Source organism: Poecilia latipinna, unplaced genomic scaffold, assembly GCF_001443285.1.
Source record: "Poecilia latipinna isolate Pla-1442-1.1 unplaced genomic scaffold, P_latipinna-1.0 Scaffold257, whole genome shotgun sequence".
NCBI lineage: Eukaryota > Metazoa > Chordata > Actinopteri > Cyprinodontiformes > Poeciliidae > Poecilia > Poecilia latipinna.
In genome coordinates, this window is record NW_015112873.1 from 373,944 (window position 1) to 395,266 (window position 21,323).

The window sequence follows — 21,323 nt, forward strand, 5'->3', positions numbered from 1 at the left end:
ACAGCTGATGGAATCAAAATCGGCTTTATTGGCTAAGAGCGTGTTTACAAACAAGGAATTTCAGTTCTGTTTAATGTCCAGGCATTAAATATAAATATAAAAACTTTAGATTAAATAAAATTAATTATAAAAGAAATAGTATGTACAACTATTTTTGTATTACATACAGAAACAAGGCAGGTTGTGACAGTTGTTCCAATATGTTTATGTAGGTTAATAAATAACCTACAATGTTATGTAACTTACATAACATTACAGCCTTACCAATGAGGCTGTGAGAGGTTCACTGTGTTCATTAAAGAGACATTCTGTCTCTGTAGCACCGACCAAAAGGTAACATTTCTAAAAGTTTGTGTCCAGGGTGTGTGGGGTCTGAGGAGATGTCAGCTGCCCTTTTCCTGACCCTTGACCTGTACAAGAACTGAATGGGGAGAAGGTCAGCCCTGATGATCCTTTCTGCAATGCTGATTGTTGCACTCTGGACCGGTTCTGTGCTGTTGATGAACCAAATCACCAAGTCTTCTTCTGAACAGTGTCTATGTCACACAATGTTGAAGATGGTGAGGGGTGGGCTGGGGGGATTTTCTGTTGGTCCAGTAAACCAGCAGATCCACCTCTCATCTCTATGCAGACTCATCACTGTCCAAGGTCAGACCAATAACAGTGGTGCCATCTGCAAACTTCAGGACCTTCACATGGGTCACTGAGGTCCTATCATCCGAGTATAGAGAGAAGAAGAGTTGGGGATCCTGGGGGTTTTGGTGCTGGTTGTTCTTAAGGGTGAAAAGAAAAAGTTAAAAGAAAGCATGAAAGAAGGAAAGATAAAGACAGAAAAATGGAAGAGAAGAAAAAGAAAGAAATCGATGACATAACCACCTGAACCAGCAGATGGCGGTGTTGCAAACGAAAACTTCCCGTAAAAAAATCGAAGCAGAAGGAACTGACGGACTATAGGAGCTCGGTTGGAATTAGCATCACCATCATGTCTCGGTGACCGAGGCCGTATAACAGGGACAGCATCCTGAGAGGGGCCTTACTGTTCCTAAACGGAATCCTTAAGATGGCAGGCGAGGAGGAGAGGGGAGTGGTTCGAGTTAAAGTCAAGGTAGGCTGCGAACGGCGGTGGTTGCTGGCGGCTAGCTGCGCCGTTAACCCGGTTCTCGTTGTGTTTACGTCTTTGTCAGAGCAGCTGACCCCACAGCAGGTTATCCTGGACACAGTAGTTTCTGCGGGGCTGAGAAAATGAGCTCAGAACTAAACACTGTCTATGTCTGTGCTGTCTGTTTCTCGCCGGCTTTGTTTACTGTCGCGGATTGTCAGGCATAAGGTCCACAAAGCTCCTGCCTCTTTCCTCTTATTAGCTGCTTTTATAGATTATGTCGACAGGTCACAGCTGAAGCTTTAACGCTGTTTATCAGGGATCAATAAACAACTCTCTTAGCCAAACACTGAACCTGGGGACTGACGTCACCTCTTCAGTCAGAAACCGCGTGCGCGCGCGCGCACAGTTAATTGTGTGACGTGATTTCTCCGCCAACCCCCGGAGAAGAGGCGTGTTGTAGTGATGCTGCTTTAATACTGGCTGCAGAAATCAAGGAGAAATTGTTACAACCCGGAGCTCGAACCAAGAGGCACTTCTGTAAAACGATGAGGATATTTTATAAGATTTATTCAGATTCTTAAATCAGTGAGGGTGAGGTCCTCGTTCAACCCTCTTCGTTTTTCTTTCTTTATTTACAAGCTGCCAAACTTCTGTGTCCTTTTCAAAATGGCTTTGGCCAATAGCTTCCCAGTGTTTCTGAAGGTCTGTGGTACAGATGGCCTTTGGATTTTGGATGTAATTTTTATAGACCAATAAGATTTTAGCAATTGCCATGAGATATAAATCTTAGTAGGATGGTGTAGCATACCACTATGGATGACTGATCCTGTCAAAATTGGTAGTAAAACTGGAAATAAATAGATGCTTCATAAAGTAACTAATGTGGCATAAGAAGTAGTTTTTAGCTGCAAATGTGTACTTTGCTACAAATGTATGCATTTGTAGCAAAGTACGCACAACATTTGCTACAGTTATTTATTTGTGGCAAATGGTTAACTGTTATTGCATTTAGGCAATAAAATGTTTATTTAAAAAATAATGTAATTATTTATTTGCATCTTTTAATGTATTTCTAATATTGCATGAAAAAGGCTTAAGTGCTTAAATGAGTAATTTGCAGAATGTGCCAAGTTATTTAATCAGTTTATTTGCATAGCACATTTCAGCAACAATGCAATTCAAAGCACAAAAATTAAAATTCATTTTAAAAAAACAACATATAGTCAACAATTAAGAAACCAATAACAAACGTTACATGTTAAGTATCATCATAAAAATCATCAGTACACTTATAAAATGTTGGCCAATGTTCCATTTATTATGGTTCTAAAACATCTGTAATCAGGTTTTTAGTCTTGATTTTTATCAGATTAATCACCAAAATTAGGGGTGCACTGATTTATCGACCAGCTGATTTATCAGCACAGGTCTCAATCAATCAAATTTTATTTGCATAGCACATTTCAGCAGCAAGGCATTTCAAAGTGCTTTACATAATTAAAAACAGAAACACAGAGTCATGTAACATTGAATAAACAGTAAGAAAGAGAAAGAGATAAAAAAAATAATAATAAACAAAAGTTAATAGGTAATAATTTCCTTAATTTTTGAAGACTGGTGACCGACCAATACTTGCATCTGAAGCCAATCTTATCCTCTGGTCTTATCTACATCAGCAAAGGTCTAAAAATCAACCTCTGTCCTCTTCTGCTCTCCTACGAGAGAGGTTTGACTGACAGACCGGCCCAGCAGGTCATTCTGCATGTTTGCAGTTAACAATAGTCACCCAACTATTGCAAACAGAGTGACTATTTTTGCTATATTTAGCAATATTTCAGACAAGAAAAATTGTTATTGGGGTATTGACAAAAATCGGAATCGGCAGGCCATGCTTTTTAAAGACTGGTAATCTGCGATTGGCCAATCGGTGCACCCCTAGTCAGAATAATTGATTACTAAAACATTTTAATGATCGACTACTAAAATAACCTAAAAAATAAATTCTATCTGTGCATAAAAACATGTTTCACCTGAGTGATTGGCACAGTAATGAAGCTGGTGAATACTTGCCAGTTGAGTGGTAATAAAGTCACCTCCTTTCAGATCAAATGATGTTTTATACTATATTGATTAAAATTTATTGCCATGTTTTTTGCATATGTTGGACAAATAAACCTTTGTTGAATTGACACTTTAGAAATTGTGTTGGGATTTCTTCTAGAAATGCGATGGGGCACTTCCTGTGGAGTCTCGCTCCTTTGCTGTTGATCCTCAGATAACGTCACTGGAGGTCCTGCAGCATATCCTCATCAGAGCCTTCGACTTCAATGGGTAAGAAGCATCAGGTTGAGTAGATCTACTCTCAAGAGTTGACTTGAACGGGTTCCACTAAATGCATCTTTTGTTTGTTATCTGATTGGAAAAAAACAAACAAACTAGGAAGCGGAATTTCAGTGTAAGCTACCTGTCTCGAGATCGAAGCAGCGTGGAGATGTACCTGTCTCTCCTGTCTGACTGGGATCTGGACGTTGCATTTATGAGTGCAGCCAAGCCGTTCCTGCAGCTCAAAATGGATGTGAAGCCTTCTGAGGACAGTAAGAACAGCAGTTCAGTTTTAAAGCAAACCATGCCATAAAGACAGTGAGCCGTACTGTAATATTTACTCGGCGTAAAATAAGTGTAGTGAGTCTCATCTGTTTTTTGCCGGGCTTCAGGTCCAGTAATGGAAGACTGGGACATCATAAGCCCAAAAGATGTGATTGGTTCAGAGCTGCTGCTTGGAGAAAGGACCAAGTCTTTGGCTTCTGCAGCACTTCCCTTCACTCAATCTCTGCTGTCTCAGGTATGTTCATCTTGTTTCAGATTTTTTTTGTATTCAGTATTTTCTAGGGTGCACCAATAAATCTGCCTCAATTTCCTTAATTTTGGTTGATTAATGATCTGATTTTCAGACCACAAAAGGTATCAATCAACCATGAGTGAGGGCATGGCTGACATACTGACCCATCAACCAAGTCATGTCTGCGTGAGGCTGAGTAAAATCAATAGTCACATCTCTGTTGCTAATTTACTGACTTTTCAGCAAAAAAAATTAGTATCGGCCAAAAATGCCTAGATGATTGACTAGAAAATGGTAAATGGCTTTAGACTTCTATAAAGCCTACCCAAGTCACTACAGTCATTTACCCATTCATACACACACCCTCACACCAATGGTGGTAAACTACTGGATAGTAGCCACAGCTTCCCTGTGTTTGTTATGGACAATCCACGATGGGCACAGAAGTCCAACAACAGAACACAGAACCACTCAGGTTCAGTTCAGGGGGGGCATTCCTCCCGACCACGCCCCTCCAGCCTTTACCTTCATTGCCCATGTGAGTGTTGAAATCCCCCAGCAGAACAAGGGAGTCCCCAGCAGGCGCACTCTCCGGTACCCCCTCCAAGGACTTCAAGAAGGTTGGGTAATTTGAACTGTTGTTCGGCGTGTAAGCACAAACAACAGTCAGAACTTGTCCCTCCACTCGCAGGAGGAGGGAGGCTACCCTCTCACTCATTGGGGTGGAAGAGGGGGTGTGCAGACACCAAGATGGGGGGCAACAAGTATGCCCACTCCTGCCTGGTGCATCTCACCATGGGCAACTCCAGAGTGGAAGAATGTCCAATCCCTCTCGAGGAGACTGGTTCCAGAATCAAACTCATGCATTGAGGTGAGACCAACTATTTCTAGTCAGAACCTCTCAACCTCGCATGTTAACTCAGACTCCTTCCCCACCAGAGAGGTGACATTCCACGTCCCAAGAGCCAGCTTCTGTAGCCCTTCTCGCCCTTGGCCACCACCCATCCCACACTGTATTCAACCCCTTTGGCCCCTCCCACAGGTGAAGAGTCCATGGGAGGGGGGACCCACGTTTTCTCTTTGGGCTGAGTCCAGCCGGGCTCCATGGGTTGAAGCCCAGCCACCAGGCACTCGGCAACGTGCCCCACCTCCAGGCCTGGCTCCAGAGTGCGGCCCCGTCCAGGAGAGGGAACACTGTCTCCAACGATTGTGTGCATCACAAGGGGTCTTTGGGCTGCACTTTGTCTGGCTCCTCACCTAGCACCTGTCTGCCTCGGGTGGTCCTACCAGAGCCATAAAGCCTGTGACAGCATAGCTCCTAGGATCACTAGGATCTAATCCAATCCAAAAAACACTGACTTTATTTTCAAGAAGTGATCAAGTTAGAATAGTTCTTTGTTGAATCCAAGTGTTTGTTTCCTCGGTTGTGTTCAGGTGGGACGGACCCTGTCCCGAGTCCAGCAGGCCTTCACCTGGTCTTATGGAGAGGAGATCAAGCCTTTCAAACCTCCACTTAGTGATTCAGAGTTTCACAGCTACCTTAACGGACAGGGCCAGCTGACTCGGCCCGAAGAACTCCGACTGCGGATCTACCACGGTGGCGTGGAACCGTCGCTGCGAAAGGTTTCCACTTTGCATTGCCTTGTTGCTGAAAATGTGCTAAATTAATAAAATTACCTTTACCTTTCTCCACACTCTTTACTAACAGTCTTAAATTTAAGTTGCCTTTATGCGTTTTTCTTGCTATTAACCTTTTCTTTCTTTGGAGTTAACCTTCTACGGTAGCTCTGTTGTTCTATTACTATAGATACGTTATACAGAATGAGCGTTAATTCTACTACTTTGGATGTTTATGGCTTCCAGCTACTTGACTGGAAGCATAAATTTGAATGTAACATCAGACCAATATGTAGTTCAGAAATGTGGGCCAACTGGAAATGTATATAATTTACTGTACATTATATAAACTCAATACTTGGTCGGATCTCCATTCGGCTTTCATTACACTCTTTAAGCCACCAGCTTCATTAGTAATGACCATTTGTGGCTTAACTTCATTGAGGATGACATCACCGATGTCAGTCGACAGTATTCCTCGTGATTGTGTCGGCCATAATGTGGTCATGAAATACTACTTCTGAACTAATTATGTATGTTGGTCTATTGTGGAGGAATTCTGGACCAGTCTTCTTTGCAGAATTGATTTACACATTGTGGCACCGCATAGTCTAGTGGTAAAGCAAGTGCACTAAATATAGAGACTGTGGCCATGATTTTACACCAGCTGTACACATAAAATTGAAAACAAAAATGAAATGGAAAAAATAGTTCAAAAACATCTCATGAGTTAGTCATTCTTTACTGTGCATGTCAGATCTTAGTTGCCCATGCTTATGAGTTTTTGACTAAATTGTTTGTCTTTAAAAAGGCATGCCCGCATATACCATACATACATAATTTCTGAATATTTCATTGTTAGGTGGTTTGGCGGTACCTCCTTAATGTGTACCCCGATGGACTGAGCGGTCAGGAGAGAATGGACTACATGAAGAAGAAGACGAGGGAGTACGAGCAACTGAAGAGGGAGTGGACGGCCAGAGCCAGCCACGAGGACCTGGAGTTTATCCGTGGGAATGTCCTCAAGGACGTGCTGAGGACAGACCGGGCTCATCCGTATTACGCAGGCTCAGAAGACAGTCCGCACCTGACTGCCCTCACAGACCTGCTCACCACATTTGCCATCACACATCCTCAGGTGTGGAGACATGCTCTGTTTTATGAGTTTTTGCAGTTTGTGGCTGAACGGGTGCAGCAATCTTCTGAAAATAGATGAAAAAAATACCCCATCCCTCAAAGAAGTTCAAATAAATGCAACACTACTAAAGGGAAGGACACTGTATGGTGCTCTTACCTTTTTGTACGTCACTTTAGGTGCTGAATGTATACTGTACAAAGTGTTTGTGTCAGTTGTGTGAGTCAGCTCTCCTCAATCTGAAATGTTCAATTGTTTCCCTGAATTGCAGTCTTCTGGATGTCTAAGTTTCTGTATACTGAACTCTGCCAGCCATTCACTACACGCAGATTTCAGGCTATAAGAGCTGAAGCTGTGTGCCGACTACTCATCGCTCCTTCTTTGGTCCATTTTCTCAGAGCTTGAATGAATCTGTGGTCAACTGGTAACATTGTAATGTAGAGTTGTGTACGGCTCTGGCTCCAGAGGAATTTAGCAGGGGATGGATGAGCATTGGCTTCTTTTGACAGCGGGCGGACTAAGCAAGCTGTACTTTAATACAAATACATCAGCAAACTTGTATGAAACCTTTCAAATAAAATTACCAGGTTTATAATACAAAATAAAGCAAGACGATGCACACCAAAAAGAAAAATCAGACGGGAAACAAACGTTGCAGAGCCCTGATTCTTTTTTTTATATATACATTTTTCAAAAACACGGCTTGCATGTTTTTCTGCTTCCCAGCCGACGGACATTATTCACACTTTCCTCCACCATCAACACGAGAAAGAAAGTCACTCTCTGTCCCAAACCACCCAGCTTTTCAATCATTATCCTGTACCATTTCTAATTGAGGGGTGGAGTGAGTCAACACTCATGAGGAGTTGTTGTAAATGAGTCAACATTTACACATCTATATAAAAATAGACACAAACACTTAACTAATTTAAAAAAAAAAAATTACCAAATTTACAGTTAGCTTTTAACAATTTCAAAGCTAAAACGATCTAAACCCAAACAGAATCCAATCTCCCCTCCCTCTCAGCCAGTGTGGATTTTATTTAAAACTATTAGAAGTAACAACAGCTGACATAAGATATTGGAAATTAATGTCCTGTTAAAAATACACATATTTTGTGTTGCTTGTTTATTTATAAATGTCGTCATTTAAATAACAGCGTGACACCAACATGTTCTCATTACCTTTGTAATGAGTTGAACTTTGTTTTGCACATCATAAAGTAACTAAAGTAAAATTTTAATGAGGTACTAAGTTCAAATTTAGATTTTTTTTAAAAGCTCTCGTTTTGCTTGAGTAGCCTACATTATTTTTATAGTCTTTCCACCTCTGCTAACATGTATAAACACTGATAAACAATTTGGGTGCTGTGGTGGCGCATTGGTTAAGCACAGCCAACATAAGGAAGCTTTAGTCCTCAATGCTGCTGTCACAGGTTCAATTCTTGACCTGGTGACCTTTGCTGCATTTCCTCCCTCTCTCTCATTAAGTTACTTTCCTGTCATAGCACTTTCAAATAAATGCCACTTGAGCCAAAAAACCCTTTAAATTTGACTCAAAGTGCAGCTGTTCTGAATGACTGCATACTGACTTAGCTTCACCCTGAGCACACCTTGCTGTACGCTTTGAGCGTTAAGTCTGTTCCAAAGAATCATTTGTGGTTTCAGTTGAGTATTGCTAACTCTTTTGTTGATTTTGCCTAATTGACCACACGACGTAAGTAGATAAAATTTCAATTCACAAATACTTTATTGACCCCAAAGGGAAATTAAATAAAACTTAAAATAAATTTTAAACTGTTTAGTGTAGAACTACAGCGATGCATTCTTGGTACAGAGTACAGTAATTTGTTTCACCACGTCAGGATTGAGGAGGAGAGTAAGGGAAATAGAACAGCTGCACAAACAAACTTCACCACTTCAAAATAAGAGCATGCATACTTGAAGAATTCTTAAAAGTCGGTAACCAAAACTTTTACACAGATGTCGAACTTTATTCAAATAAAAGTTTACAAAACTTCAAAGTAGGTTGGCGCTTTAGAATTGATCTGTAAAACTAAATTTCGGGGAAACTAAGTGTGCTAAAAGTTTTTAAAGTTAGCAACAAAAGCGCTAAACAAATAATTTGCCGCACTGTTAGCAGATTAGCGGGAGTGTGCTCATCACTGTTTAAAGCACATATTGTAAGCATATTTGACTAAAGAAGTGTTTAACTTTCTGCTGATGCTGTTTTTCAGATCTCCTACTGCCAAGGCATGAGCGACATAGCCTCACCTATACTTGCAGTAATGGACAACGAAGCACACACCTTCATTTGTTTTTGTGGCATTATGAAACGTTTGGAGGGGAACTTTCGACCAGACGGGCAGCTCATGTCCATTAAGTTCCAGCACCTGAAGCTGCTTCTGCAGTACTCTGATCCTGAGTTCTACGTCTATCTGGTGTCCCGGGGAGCCGACGACCTCTTTTTTTGTTATCGGTGGCTCCTCCTGGAGCTCAAGCGAGAGTTTGCATTTGATGACGCTTTGAGGATGCTGGAGGTAACTTGGAGCTCCCTGCCCCCAGATCCTCCAGAAACCGAGGTGGAACTAGTGGGGCCACTGCTAGAGGGAGACGAAATGACATCGTGCAAAGACGAGGCTGTTAACTGCCTTAAAGATGAGGAGGTACAAAAGGAGAAGCAGCGTAGACGACATATGCTGAGACCATCCAGAGAGGAAACGGATATGAGGAGGAATCCCATCACTGAAGGGAAGGCCGATCAAACTGTAGGCTCTGGTGTAGAAATGGAGGGCGTTGAAGATGGTCATTCTGAAGAAATGTCAAAGAAGTCAAATTTGCAGGGTCATTTCTTTCAGAGACAACTCAGTTTTGGGGAGTTTAAATACTACACAGCTCGAAGCCAAGGCAGCTTTGATATGGAGGATCAGGAGCAGCCGCAGGGTTCGGCGACTTCGGAAGCAAACAACCCAAGGCGGCAGTCGACAGTTGACAGCGAGGACGACCCTGGAGAAAGAACACCTCTCATTAGAAACTCTGATTACAGTTTGTCTCCAATAACTTCACACACTCACTTCACTGGAGGACTTCCAGTCTGGAAAACTGGCTCATCCGTCTCTCCCACACCTTCACCTACAAACTCCAGCTGGCCAGGAGTTTCTCTGGACTTTCCTCTGGTGGCTACAGCTTCATCTGCAGCCAATTTAAGTGAGACCTCACCAAGAACTGGCTCTAAAGTACCAACCTCTTCAGCACAAGGTATTAGCTCTCCAACTGGTACTTCGAAAACATCAGCCGCCTCTCCTCCCGCTCAGAATAGATCCGTTCTCTCCTCGCCCATTTTGTCATTTGGTGGAGGCTCCTCGGCGAACAACCTCCCCTCGCCTGGCAACAAATCCCCCAGCACCAAAGCGAACACACCAAGCTCTTTAAAAGCTGAAAGCACCAGCATCAAGCCCTGCTCTTTGCCGCCTCCTCACGAGTTCGGCAAAGGGAACCCCTTCATGCTGTTTTTGTGCCTGTCCATCTTGTTGGAGCACCGGGACCATATCATGAAGAACAACATGGACTACAACGAGATCGCCATGCACTTTGATCGCCTGGTGCGACGCCACAACCTCAGCAGGGTGCTGCAGAGAGCCAAGGCCTTGTTTGCAGACTATTTACAGAGCGAAGTCTGGGACTCGGAAGAAGGGGACGAGGTCAGCTCAGATTCCCCGACAACAGCTGCCCCACAATCCCCCTCTTCAACCATCTCCGCGAGGCCCATCTACAGCCCGCTAGCCTCACCTCCATCATCACCCAACTCGACTTACAACCTGGCCACCACCATTCCCTCCCCTTCAGCTCAAGTCTCCCTTTCCTCTGTGTCCTGAGTCCCTCACTGGATTTTCAGTGGATTTCTCAGTTGACTCTTGGTAACCAGTTGGCGATCTTTTTTCAAACAGCTCCTTCCCTCCTGCTGAATTGGTCTGTTACCAATCTCCCCATGCTATGTATGCCTGATTACATGTATTCCCTGTATCCGTCTGCATCATAATGCTTCATCTTTCTTGCTAATCTGTCTGAAATATGGGCTCAGACGGCTTCGGTGGCGGCTGTTTCCTCACAGGCTGATGAAGCATGAAATTCTCATTCAGCCTCTTTGTAGCTTTGCTTTCAAGTTCGGTTGCAGTCGTCTCAGGAGTGTCTCACCTGGAACCCTGATCAAAGTCACCAGAGAATATCCTCAATCTGGCTTCATTAAACACAAAACGTTTGTCTGTTCCTCTTTAAAACAAACTTTCATGTCTTATATCTTCTCCTGTTTTGATACGTATCCAAGCTGCTGTATTGTTGGTTTTGATAGCACTCTGCATTGGGTCAAACTCATAGGCTGTATGCAAAAAATGGACGTAGCCACTGTGATGTCAACTATTGCTTTGTGTTATTTTAATTCTATTTCTACATTATGGGGGTGGTAGGATATCAGGAACACATGTAATTTGATATGCAATATATTAATGTCTTATTAAAACTGACTCAATTTTCTTATTTCTTGGTAATTTTCTCATTGCTCTTTGTGAGCTTTAGGATCCATCAAGTGTTGACATCAGTAGCAGTAAAAATCCACCCAGCAGGTCAGTATTCAGCTAAACACAAAATTATTCATACCTTTGGTATATCTTTTCCTGTGTTTTCTTAACTTTTAGAGATGTCTGTCTCGTTTCCTATCAAAACCTCTCTTGGCTTCATTCAGCCAAATGAATTTCATTTCATTCATTTGGCTGAATGAAATCAAATGAAATCTAAATCTCAGGGGTATTAGTAATTTGAGGCTTAACCGTGCTAATGGATTGCTGAATTTGCATGCATGGCACTTTAAATATTTCCTATCAAATATTGCATCCAAGCAGTGTTTTGTGATTGCAATATGGAATACATTGATACTGCAACAGTTCAATATATTTTTGCTGCTCTCATAGACATCGGAAACTGATTGTTCTTTTATTTTGGTTAGTTTATCGTGTGCTTTAAAACTGAGCTCTTTTAATAGTTTACTGCAATAAGTAGTGGGAAAACATTTCGTGACTATATATTGTTAAATACTTTTTCTCAATGAGACTTTGCGGTCATCAGTGGGGCTGTGGTTTGGACTTTCGTCAAATTGGATCCATGCTCCGAGGACAACCAGCCTTACACCTGGTCGTCCTAGAGTTGGTCAGTTTACTCCTTTAGGTAGAGGCATACAGGAGTAAACGACATAAACCAATTTAATGTTGTTTACCAGTCATTTTATAACCCAGGGTCCATATTCTCACAGATTCCTCTCAGAGAGCTTCTACTTTAAGCTAGAAATTCCTGCCAAGGACTGCTGGCTTAAAAGAGTGGCAGTAAAATTAACCTTTTAAAGCTTTTCATCATGCTATAATGTTACTCCCTCATCAAAAACCTATCTATAGTGTTGCTTTGATTGTTGTTTGAGAAATCCTTACATTCCCATGGCAACCATTCATGGCGCTTTGCTCGTACAAAGCGCCACCTTTTCCCACAAAGCTCCTTGGAGCTGCAGTCTCCAGCCGAGCTTCTGCCTCACAACGCTGCCCTTCCTCGTGTCTGACCCGCTCAGCTCCTACAGACAGGCTGCAGCAGTAAAACACTTGGTGGAACTGCACAGCGTCTGCTGAGGTCATTACATGGACCGCCTCTCAGTTCAGCGCTCCTAAGAACGGTTGTAAGCGCCATAATGAATAGCACCGTTTGTGATGATGTGCTGAAGGCGGAGTTTAGGAAAGAGCAGGAGCTTCTTAAAGAGACAGAAGCCCAATATTAAGGCGTCAAATTTCTTTCAAGTCATGTTGCCTTCATAACAGCTGAAGGTAACGTAGGTATTTGACTGCTATAAAATGCCACTATGTGCCTGGAAATGCATAATACCGTAAGGGTGATTCATTCAGCTGCTGAGGTTGGGGTTGACATTCTTCTCTTAGTGATGAGGTGTGGTTGACCCTGTTGCTATGGGTGACGCTGACACTTGGACAATAGACTTCGATTGATTATTTGGCTTTTACTAGTATTTAATGGAGCGTTGTAAATAATTTCATGGAGTATTACTGCCACCAACTAGTAACAAGTCTGGACCAAATGCCCCCTAACTTTTATTGTACAGAAGGAATGTTCTAAGAAAAATCTTTGAATTCAAGAAATGCTAAGAAATTTTCCTGCAGTGACATCTCCAGAAGCCTCTTTTAATCAGGATTTGTCGAGAATATGGATCCCGGCTTTGTTGCACTCCTTCTTTGGGTTGTATTGATACTTGGCTTGTCTTTGGTGCCAACTTTTTAATGCTCATCAGTGTCTTTATAACTTGCGAGAGCCCTGAAAGATTCTTCCAGGCTGTTCCCAACGGATGTCAGAGCCACACCAACATGGAAACCCTGACTTGGATGAGACTGCGTCCATCTTTAGCATACAGTGTATGGTTCAGAGTAGTCATGTTGTACCTTACAGTGTTTCTAGATTTCTATTTAAACCTATGCTTATGCTGTATACTGATGAGACAAAAGCATTGGTGTGTTATTTTTGAAGCCTTTCATCTTGCTCTGCACAGCCTGATATTTTTGCTTTGTCGCCCTTAGAGGTCAGTTGTTCTTAAAAGGACCTGGTGCTTCTGACTTAGAATCAACATGAAGATATGAGAGAACCTGTAAAAAATCAAATCAAAAGTTTTAGCATATGTGAACCTGGGAGATTTTGGGTTATTTCAATGACGGCGTTAACCTCATGCTGTATGACATAGAACTTGCAGGATCTTATGCTAAGAGCTGGGTAGACCGTACAAGACATTGTTTGTATTGATACGCATTAATGAATATACAATTCATGATAAATTTCCACTAATGATGCAAAGCCTTTTATTGTAAGGGGATCCCAGATTGAATGATGTGCTGTGTTTTTTAGCCAACAGTAAAATAACTACAACAGCAGAACAGTCTGGAGCACAAGTGCTTCTAAATCACTAACTTTGACTTATTCTTTCTGTGCTCTTTATAGTTTACAACACTTTGGGTGAAACTAAACAAAGTCAAATATAGTTAAGGACACGGTGATTTTTGGAATCTGTTTAAAGTTTTATTGATAATTTGACTATATTGATGGAATAACTTCAGATTTTCAATAGAACCACTTGGTGCTCTATTGAAAAGTTGCTTACTCGGCAACTTTTAAATGTCCGTATCTAACCTTTAGGTGAGTTGTTTTAAGGAAAAACTTGAACAAATTTCTGGAACCTTGGTATTGTCTTGCTTGACTGTGATCCAACTTTGCTCCAGCCTTTTCAGGATTTTGGTTCCTACTTTTTGCATGATTTAGTTAATGAGAGCATGTTCTGATTTCAGTCTATGTTTACTAAGTGTTTTATGTTGCCTGAATTATTTCTTTAAAGGTATCTCTAAGATATATCTCTGAATAAAGATTCTAACTTTTGAGCTAAAGAGGACTTTCTACAACCCAACCTGCCTTGGCTGTAAACGAATCTCCCAAAAGAGATCTTGAATTTCTTCCAAATATAACAAATGAGCTTGTTTTGTTTTGGTTTTTGAAACACGATGTTCCAAAAAGAATTATTCTAAAAGATAATCGCCTCATTTATCCCTGATCCACTAAATTAAATAAAATCAGAGGTGAATCAACTAAAGCAAACAATGCTGACTAAGGACAAAGGCAGAGAAAATGCCCCCTAATCTAATAATAATAGATCAACTTTTGCAAAATTATTTCAATATTATCAGGATTAAACCAGGAACTGCATCATGTTGTGATTCCAATGTTTGATCTGAACTATTTGTTTTTCTCTCATGATTGTAATGAGCACAGATGGTGCATGTCTTCTTGTTCTTTTAGGTGATCTTTTGTTAGTTTTTCCTTTTTTTAATGATGTATACATGGTGACATGCCTTAAATGAGTTTGACAGATCTCATTGCAACAAGGATTGGCAGTCTAAGCGGTGCAGGTTCACCTGCTGGAGCTTTTTCTTCAATTTAACTCCTGAACCATTCAGTCACCATTAAAATGTATCACCAAGCAAGACATTAAAATGTTCCATCTCACACAACCCCCCCCCCCCCCCCCAAAAAAAAAACAACAAAACATTAAATATTTGTTGTGGCACGTCTATTTTTTTGTTTTAAAATGTTTTTCTTAAGACTGGTGACAGTGATGATGAAATAGAACAGCAGGAATTGTTGATGTATGATTTCTCTACCAAACAGAGACTCAAGAATGCAGCTAACAATTCAACATTAACAGCTTTACTGTCTTACGAAACACTCAAAGTTTGTCTGCAGCTTCTCTTTGTGGGGCAGAATGATTTACGGAGCTCAAGAGCAAAATCTTATTTCTTCAGATTTCCCCATTTGATTGTTTCTTTTCATAATGTGGAGAGCAGCCTCTGTCTGCAGAGACGTGCAGTGAGCAGATGGACTTCGTTGAGCTGGTGATGAGATGCAGTTGGTTCAAACTCAACTGATGTCACTTCACACAGGTTCATCTTTTAAACACATATTAATGTTGTTTATTGTATATTGAACACAAATAAACAATCATGCATCTTACTGGTCAGTTTTTGTTGTGTAGTCATTTTCTGAATATCTAAAATTCACATAAACTTTTGACAAAATCCAAATTTAGTTAAAAGTTATACATTACAATTTTGCCAAGCAAAACATGACAAATAATCTTCAAAATACTAAAAAGTATCATTATAAAAGAGGTTAAGCGACAATGGACTGATTCTTCAAAACAAGAGAATCTGTGTTATAGATTCTGTGTTGACTTAAAGCCAGAAACAACACATTGTTAAAAAGTGAAAATACAAAAAGGTTTTGGAAATGTTCAGTAATCTTCGTAGTAGAAACTACACAAAATAAATGTGTAAGACAAGACTTGAAGAACATTCCACCTTTCTTCATTGAAATAAAGTAACTATTTGTTCTGAAATAGAATAATAGCAGAAAACACTAATAAGCTTGGCACTGAGACTCAAAACTGTTGCACAATAAAATGGAAAATAATAAACTTAAGTTTGTTCCCATTTATATTAATTCATTTGTTAGATCTGTCAGAAATTGATTGTGTTTGTGAATTTCTCTTCCTTTCCCTCAAATATTTGTTAATACATTATGGATAATCCTAAACCTCCTCAAGTCCATTATACAACAACAAAGTGTCTTTAGTCAGAGTCTTCTTTTGAATTGCTGTAATACAGACCGCTACAGGAGATCTTCCTGCCGACAACCCCCAGCATCTATCTAGTTGAAGAACATGGCATAACATGAGTTACAACGATATGTATTTTACCTCTGTGAAAAATAAAGTATTTTGAAAATTAAATTTTAAAAAAGTGCTTTAATCAGAAACCCAACGGTTTTTATCCTTTTATTAATTATTGAGTTGTCATTTGGAATTTAGTATTTCTTTATTTCATATTTGGTCAGTTTGCATTACCATCGACCACCACCTGATGGCGGTAACGTTCCGGCTCGTAGTAAGGCAAGTAAAAAGAGGTAACATTTCCGCTTCCGGTGGCGCAGTATCCTTCTCGGGCAGGAGAAATGTTGTCCCGATTGTCACGGCTGGGGCTTGCATTGCCCCGGTCTGTTTCTGTCCTTTCGACCCGCTTCGTATCGCAGTCCAAAGCGGACAGCGCCATCTCCTCGACCGCTGTGACGGAGATGTACGAGCCCGTGAATCAGTCTGGACACGGCGAGGTCAGCCCGTTCTCCAAGGTGAGTTCAGCTACTGGACCTCCAGCGAACGAGCCTGCGCTGACGGGACTGTGTCCTGGCGGGGGTGTTCTGTTTTCTTTCAACTCAGTCCAGTTCAATGCCAGGTTTATTATTTGTTCAGGTGGGTTTGCGCTGTGCTGAATGTTTAAATATGAAACATTAAACCTTTATTGAGAGAACCCTTTTTATACAAACACTAGCTAAACCAGTGAGCTGATCTTGGACAAAAGTACAGAAGTTACAGCAAGACATAAAACGAAGTATAAAATTGTAAATCCACATTTTATCCAGACAATATGAGGTTTTATATTAGTAGTCTCTATATAGGAAGAAAACAAGTATAGAATAAAATGTAATAAAACCTGAAGACATTTAAGTTCAAACTTACAGTTACGATGGATAAAATGACTTTAATTTAAAACAAATCCCCTTAATTGATGAAATATTTATTTTAAACAGATACATCTTATCCCTCAGGTATGAATGTGTATTTATAGATTTGACTCCAAATAGAATTTTAAATGAAGCGAGGCACAACTCGGACAACTAAACGTAAAGTCAAGATTATTTTGTCACATATTGCACAATTTATTTTTTGAGCTCTTCAGTATTTCTTAAATCTAAATAATATAAGCCGAAATATTTGGAACATTGAATAAAAACAGGTATGTTAAACCGACGTCAACTAAGCACAGCAAGTTTAGATGTACTAACAGATGATAATCACTAGTTCTTTTCTGTCACATTCATAATGGCAGCATGTAGCATCTCTGGTACCTTAGTTCTGATCTGTTGTAGTGTTTTTGCTGCTGTTCTTGTTTTACATATATATTTTTAGTGTATCTTTGGACAATTATTCCCTCTGGTTCTAAATGCTGTGCAGCTGAAAGGAGTTTTGCTCTTTATTACTTTCAGACAGTTGTCCAGATGAGTCTGTTACACAGCAGCAATCTTCAGTCAGAGGCCTCTTCAGATTTGTCGCAACACTGACTGCTACTGGAGATCCATCCTGCCCATAGCATCACCATCCACAATGATTCTTTAAAGATAATTGAATGATATGAGTTACAATAACATTTCATTTCCCTTTGGGATTTTTTTTTTTATTTACTTCAATGGAATTATACTGAAACAAGCGGAACTTGGGGTAACGTTCACCTCCCTGGGTTTTCCCATGACCTCTGATACTCAGGCAGGCATTCACCTCCTACAGGACCAATGTGTGAGTCAGTCAGGGTGCTCCAGCTTGATTGTTGTGTTGTGGTTCATTCATTTTTATCTCTGTGCCCCAACAAGTTCCATTTACCAGCTTCAGGACCCGACCAGAACCCCTCAGTGTAATTACCTTGAGAAATAATGAGATTTGGTTAAGTATAAAACAGCCTTTAATGCTGAAAAATTATCAAATGTTAAAAGCCATATTATAAATGGAACAGACACAGAGTTACATTCACTGTCCAGCGCTGGAGCCACGCTGAGCTCACCTGATGGATGCAACCAAGTGAGGCACAGACTGTAGCTCGAGTTTAGTTTTCATTCTTCTCTGCAGTCTGTGCCCTCCCTAAAGGGCTGCGTAATCAGTCTCAGTCTGTTTATGTGTGACTAGCCAGTCTTATGTGATATGGTTATGTGAGCAGCAGCACTGTGTGTGTAAGCAGATAAGAGACAGAGGAAAACAATAGCCTAATGTTATTGTAACTTGTATTATTCAAGTCATTTTGAAGTCATTTTATCCATCATAACAGAACCCATAACAGTTGTTTCAGGTCAGCTTTCGACAGCCTTCTCTTTTTTTTTTAAAGAGTTTCTAATGTATTATTTATTATTTTGATCAGAATCCAGACTTCCATGGCTTCTCCACCGATCCGGAGGAGGATGTGAGGAACATGAAGATGGGCTTCTTCTTGGGCATCTCTGTGGCTCTAGTTATCGGAGGAACCTTTATCCACTATTTACCAGACCATGGGTATGTTTTTTTTTTTTTTTTTTGGTCCTGCTCAGATGTGAGGTGACATGCATTACAATAAACGTTCTTACAGTAGAATGGTGTGCATCAAAAAGGTGGAAATGGTTTCATAGCCCTTCACAAATTGATGAGCAACAGCTCCTGGCTGCTACCTCTTTGGTATTTTAACTGGAAGCAGGAAAGAGTTTTCCTCACTACCTCTGCAGTTTGGTTCGACTGTTAAATAAGGATCCAGTACAATTGAACAAGGCAAGCACTGACTTTAGTGAAGGCTAACCTGTGTTTGTGATTGTGTGGCGTCCAGCATGCGGAAGTGGGCCAGAAGGGAAGCAGAACGACTCATTCTGCTCAGGGAGAAAGACGGTCTGCCGCTCATCGAGGAGAACTACTACGACGTCAGCAAAATCATCCTGCCCTCCTCCAACGAGGACTGACCCCTCCTGCACTGTCCCACTCTATTTCATGGTTGTTGTAAATCACTGATTAAATAAACTATGTTCTTATTGGATGATGTTTGGGTTTTTTGCCTCCACATCTTGATTTTCAATGGTAAAATATAGCTTTTTTTTGGTGTTTTATAGTTTTGAACCTCGTATTCCTGTGGAAGTGTTAGATGGATGTAATGGGAAGGTGTCCGTTTTTCAGTCCTGCTTTGTTCTCCAAAATTACCAGATCTCAGAGTCTCACATCAGAAACCAACATGAAGGAGGAATGTAGAAGAGTTGTGACAAATAACCTTTTAAAATTCTGTTATCTTATTTTCTATAAACAATAGAAGCACCTTAACAGTGTCAAAGACATCAAAACATTAAAAAAACAGCTTTTTTTCTTGTGCCTTAACCCCAAAACTGCAGGTTTTCTAGAGATTCAGAACACATCCCAGGTTGACTCGTAGTGATCCCTTTTTATCAATAATGGATTGCATTTTTATTTTGCACTATCTTATTGAATTATGAATGTTTCATCTTAGACTTCGGGCTGTAAATGTGTTTCTTCCTGTTGTAAATTTTAACACTGGGGTCCATGAGAGCTCAGAGTTTTAATGTGGTTGGTTGTCCGTTCAGCGGTCGGCTTCAGCATGATGCTGCCGCTCTGATCCTTGGTGGCCATGCTGAACTGGGAATGCACAGTTTCACTCCTCAGTGTGTTTAAAATATTGCAAAACTGTGAAGTGGATGGAAAAATGTCCTTTTCAGAATGTTTGCCTAAAAATCTGAAAAGTGTGAATATTTATATTCAGTCTTCCTGATTCAATCGCAGCTCTTACTTCAACTACGACACGTCAAGACTGACGTTTTTGTGGAAGAGCTTCAGTCAGGATGGATCTGTGAAAAATACTGAAGCTTGAATAAAATGCAACTAAATATCATTTTTGAGAAGTCTGGATTGCTTTATGGTTGCCTATGACTGTTGATCATGGGGAGAGATATTTCAGTAAACTAAAACTAATAGAAAAACATTTAAGCAACCTATTTGCATACTGTATGTAGACTGTTGGATGTAAAATTCATGAGCAATAAATATTATTCTAGTATCAGTACTGAACCAAAGAAAGCAAGGCGGTTGCAAGCCTTTAAAATTGTGATGCTTTTTAAGGGTCAAATAGACTCAAAAAGTTGTAACAGAAGCTGCGCAGGGGGGCCCAATCAAAGTTTTTGTCAGAGGGCCCAAGATTCCTGGCAGCGCCTCTGCTCAAACAAGGACTGCTACAAACAAGGACGTTGCCATGGTTATTGCTTTGTGTGGTGGTAAACTACTATTTTACATATGTACTTATGGGTGGCGACAGGGTGGACACGGCTGGCCCAAGGCATAAGCAAACTAAGCGGTCGCTTAGGGCCCCAGGGCTACTTGGGGGCCCTCTAAATGGAACTGATTTTTATTTTATTTATTTTTTTTTTTTTGCAATGATTTCTATGTGATTATATTAACAAAAGCACATAAATTCATTATAAAGTTGTAATTTTCTTCTTTCTTTTTTTTTTTTTTACAATAATATATGTTTGATAAAGTGATAATGTATGTATAAATCTTTCTTATATCGGCAAAAAGAAAAATAAATGAATAAATTGCTCTTGGGGTCCCCCTGGTGGTATGTCCCGCACTGAACGGTAATATGAATGGCTGTGCAGAGCACATCCAAAACTCCAAAGAATCAGTAAAAGATAAGTTGTTAAAACAATGTCTCAAAAAATATTTATTATTCAGGGAGAGAGAAAAGAAAGAGGAAAAAGTCAAGATAAAGGTATGTTTTAATGTATCTTGGTAATGTTTCTCAGAAAGATTTGGAGATGCTAATTGAAAATTAGCTTGATAGCGACCTGCAACAGTCCAGATCAACAGCCAAACATTTATCCTAGAATGTTTGAATTTAGGTGAAGCTGAGTTTTAACTTTAAATGAATTGATTCTCATGCGTGGCTCTGTATATTTCAGATTTTTTTTTTTTTTTTTTTTTTGCCTTCAAAACGTGTTTGATAACATTTGACAACAATAATTAAAACTTCTCAATGTTTGACATTATCTAGCAAAATGTTTTTACATCAGGCTGCATAGCTACTGCATTAATATATCAATGAGCTGCTCTAAGCTGTAGTTGGCGATATATTGTTTGCTGCTGAGCATGATAATTTATGCATCTAAAACAAACAGTATTTTTACATCAACTTATAAGTTATGTGAAAATTCTCCAATTAAAATTGTTTGAAGACACAGAATCAACCCGGTACCAGTCAACATTCTCAAGTGAGAACGACTCGCATGGTATAAATTAAAATTGTATCTATTGTAATTACACCTAAGAAAAAATTAATTTAAACAAAGAATGTCATGAATATGTGTGCATGTATTCCATTTTAAGTTGGGCTGCACCGACTGCAGTTTTCTGGCCATTCGCCGGT

General features: G+C 40.2%; 2 protein-coding genes across 2 annotated transcripts; both read left to right on the forward strand.

Annotated features, from left to right (window-relative positions):
* The first annotated feature begins 852 nt into the window (after positions 1–852).
* Positions 853–14,759, forward strand: tbc1d25 (TBC1 domain family, member 25). Its single transcript, XM_015033120.1, has 7 exons — positions 853–1,105; positions 3,324–3,433; positions 3,542–3,696; positions 3,817–3,944; positions 5,376–5,564; positions 6,421–6,696; positions 8,931–14,759. The coding sequence occupies exons 1-7, from the start codon at positions 1,061–1,063 to the stop codon at positions 10,566–10,568; spliced, it is 2,541 nt and encodes an 846-aa protein (XP_014888606.1). The 5' UTR covers positions 853–1,060; the 3' UTR covers positions 10,569–14,759.
* Positions 14,760–16,240: 1,481 nt separating this feature from the next.
* ndufb11 (NADH:ubiquinone oxidoreductase subunit B11) lies at positions 16,241–18,934 on the forward strand. The gene is made up of 3 exons (XM_015033125.1): positions 16,241–16,458; positions 18,294–18,424; positions 18,729–18,934. Exons 1-3 carry the CDS (start codon positions 16,285–16,287, stop codon positions 18,856–18,858), a joined length of 435 nt encoding a protein of 144 aa, XP_014888611.1. The 5' UTR covers positions 16,241–16,284; the 3' UTR covers positions 18,859–18,934.
* The last annotated feature ends 2,389 nt before the right edge of the window (positions 18,935–21,323 follow it).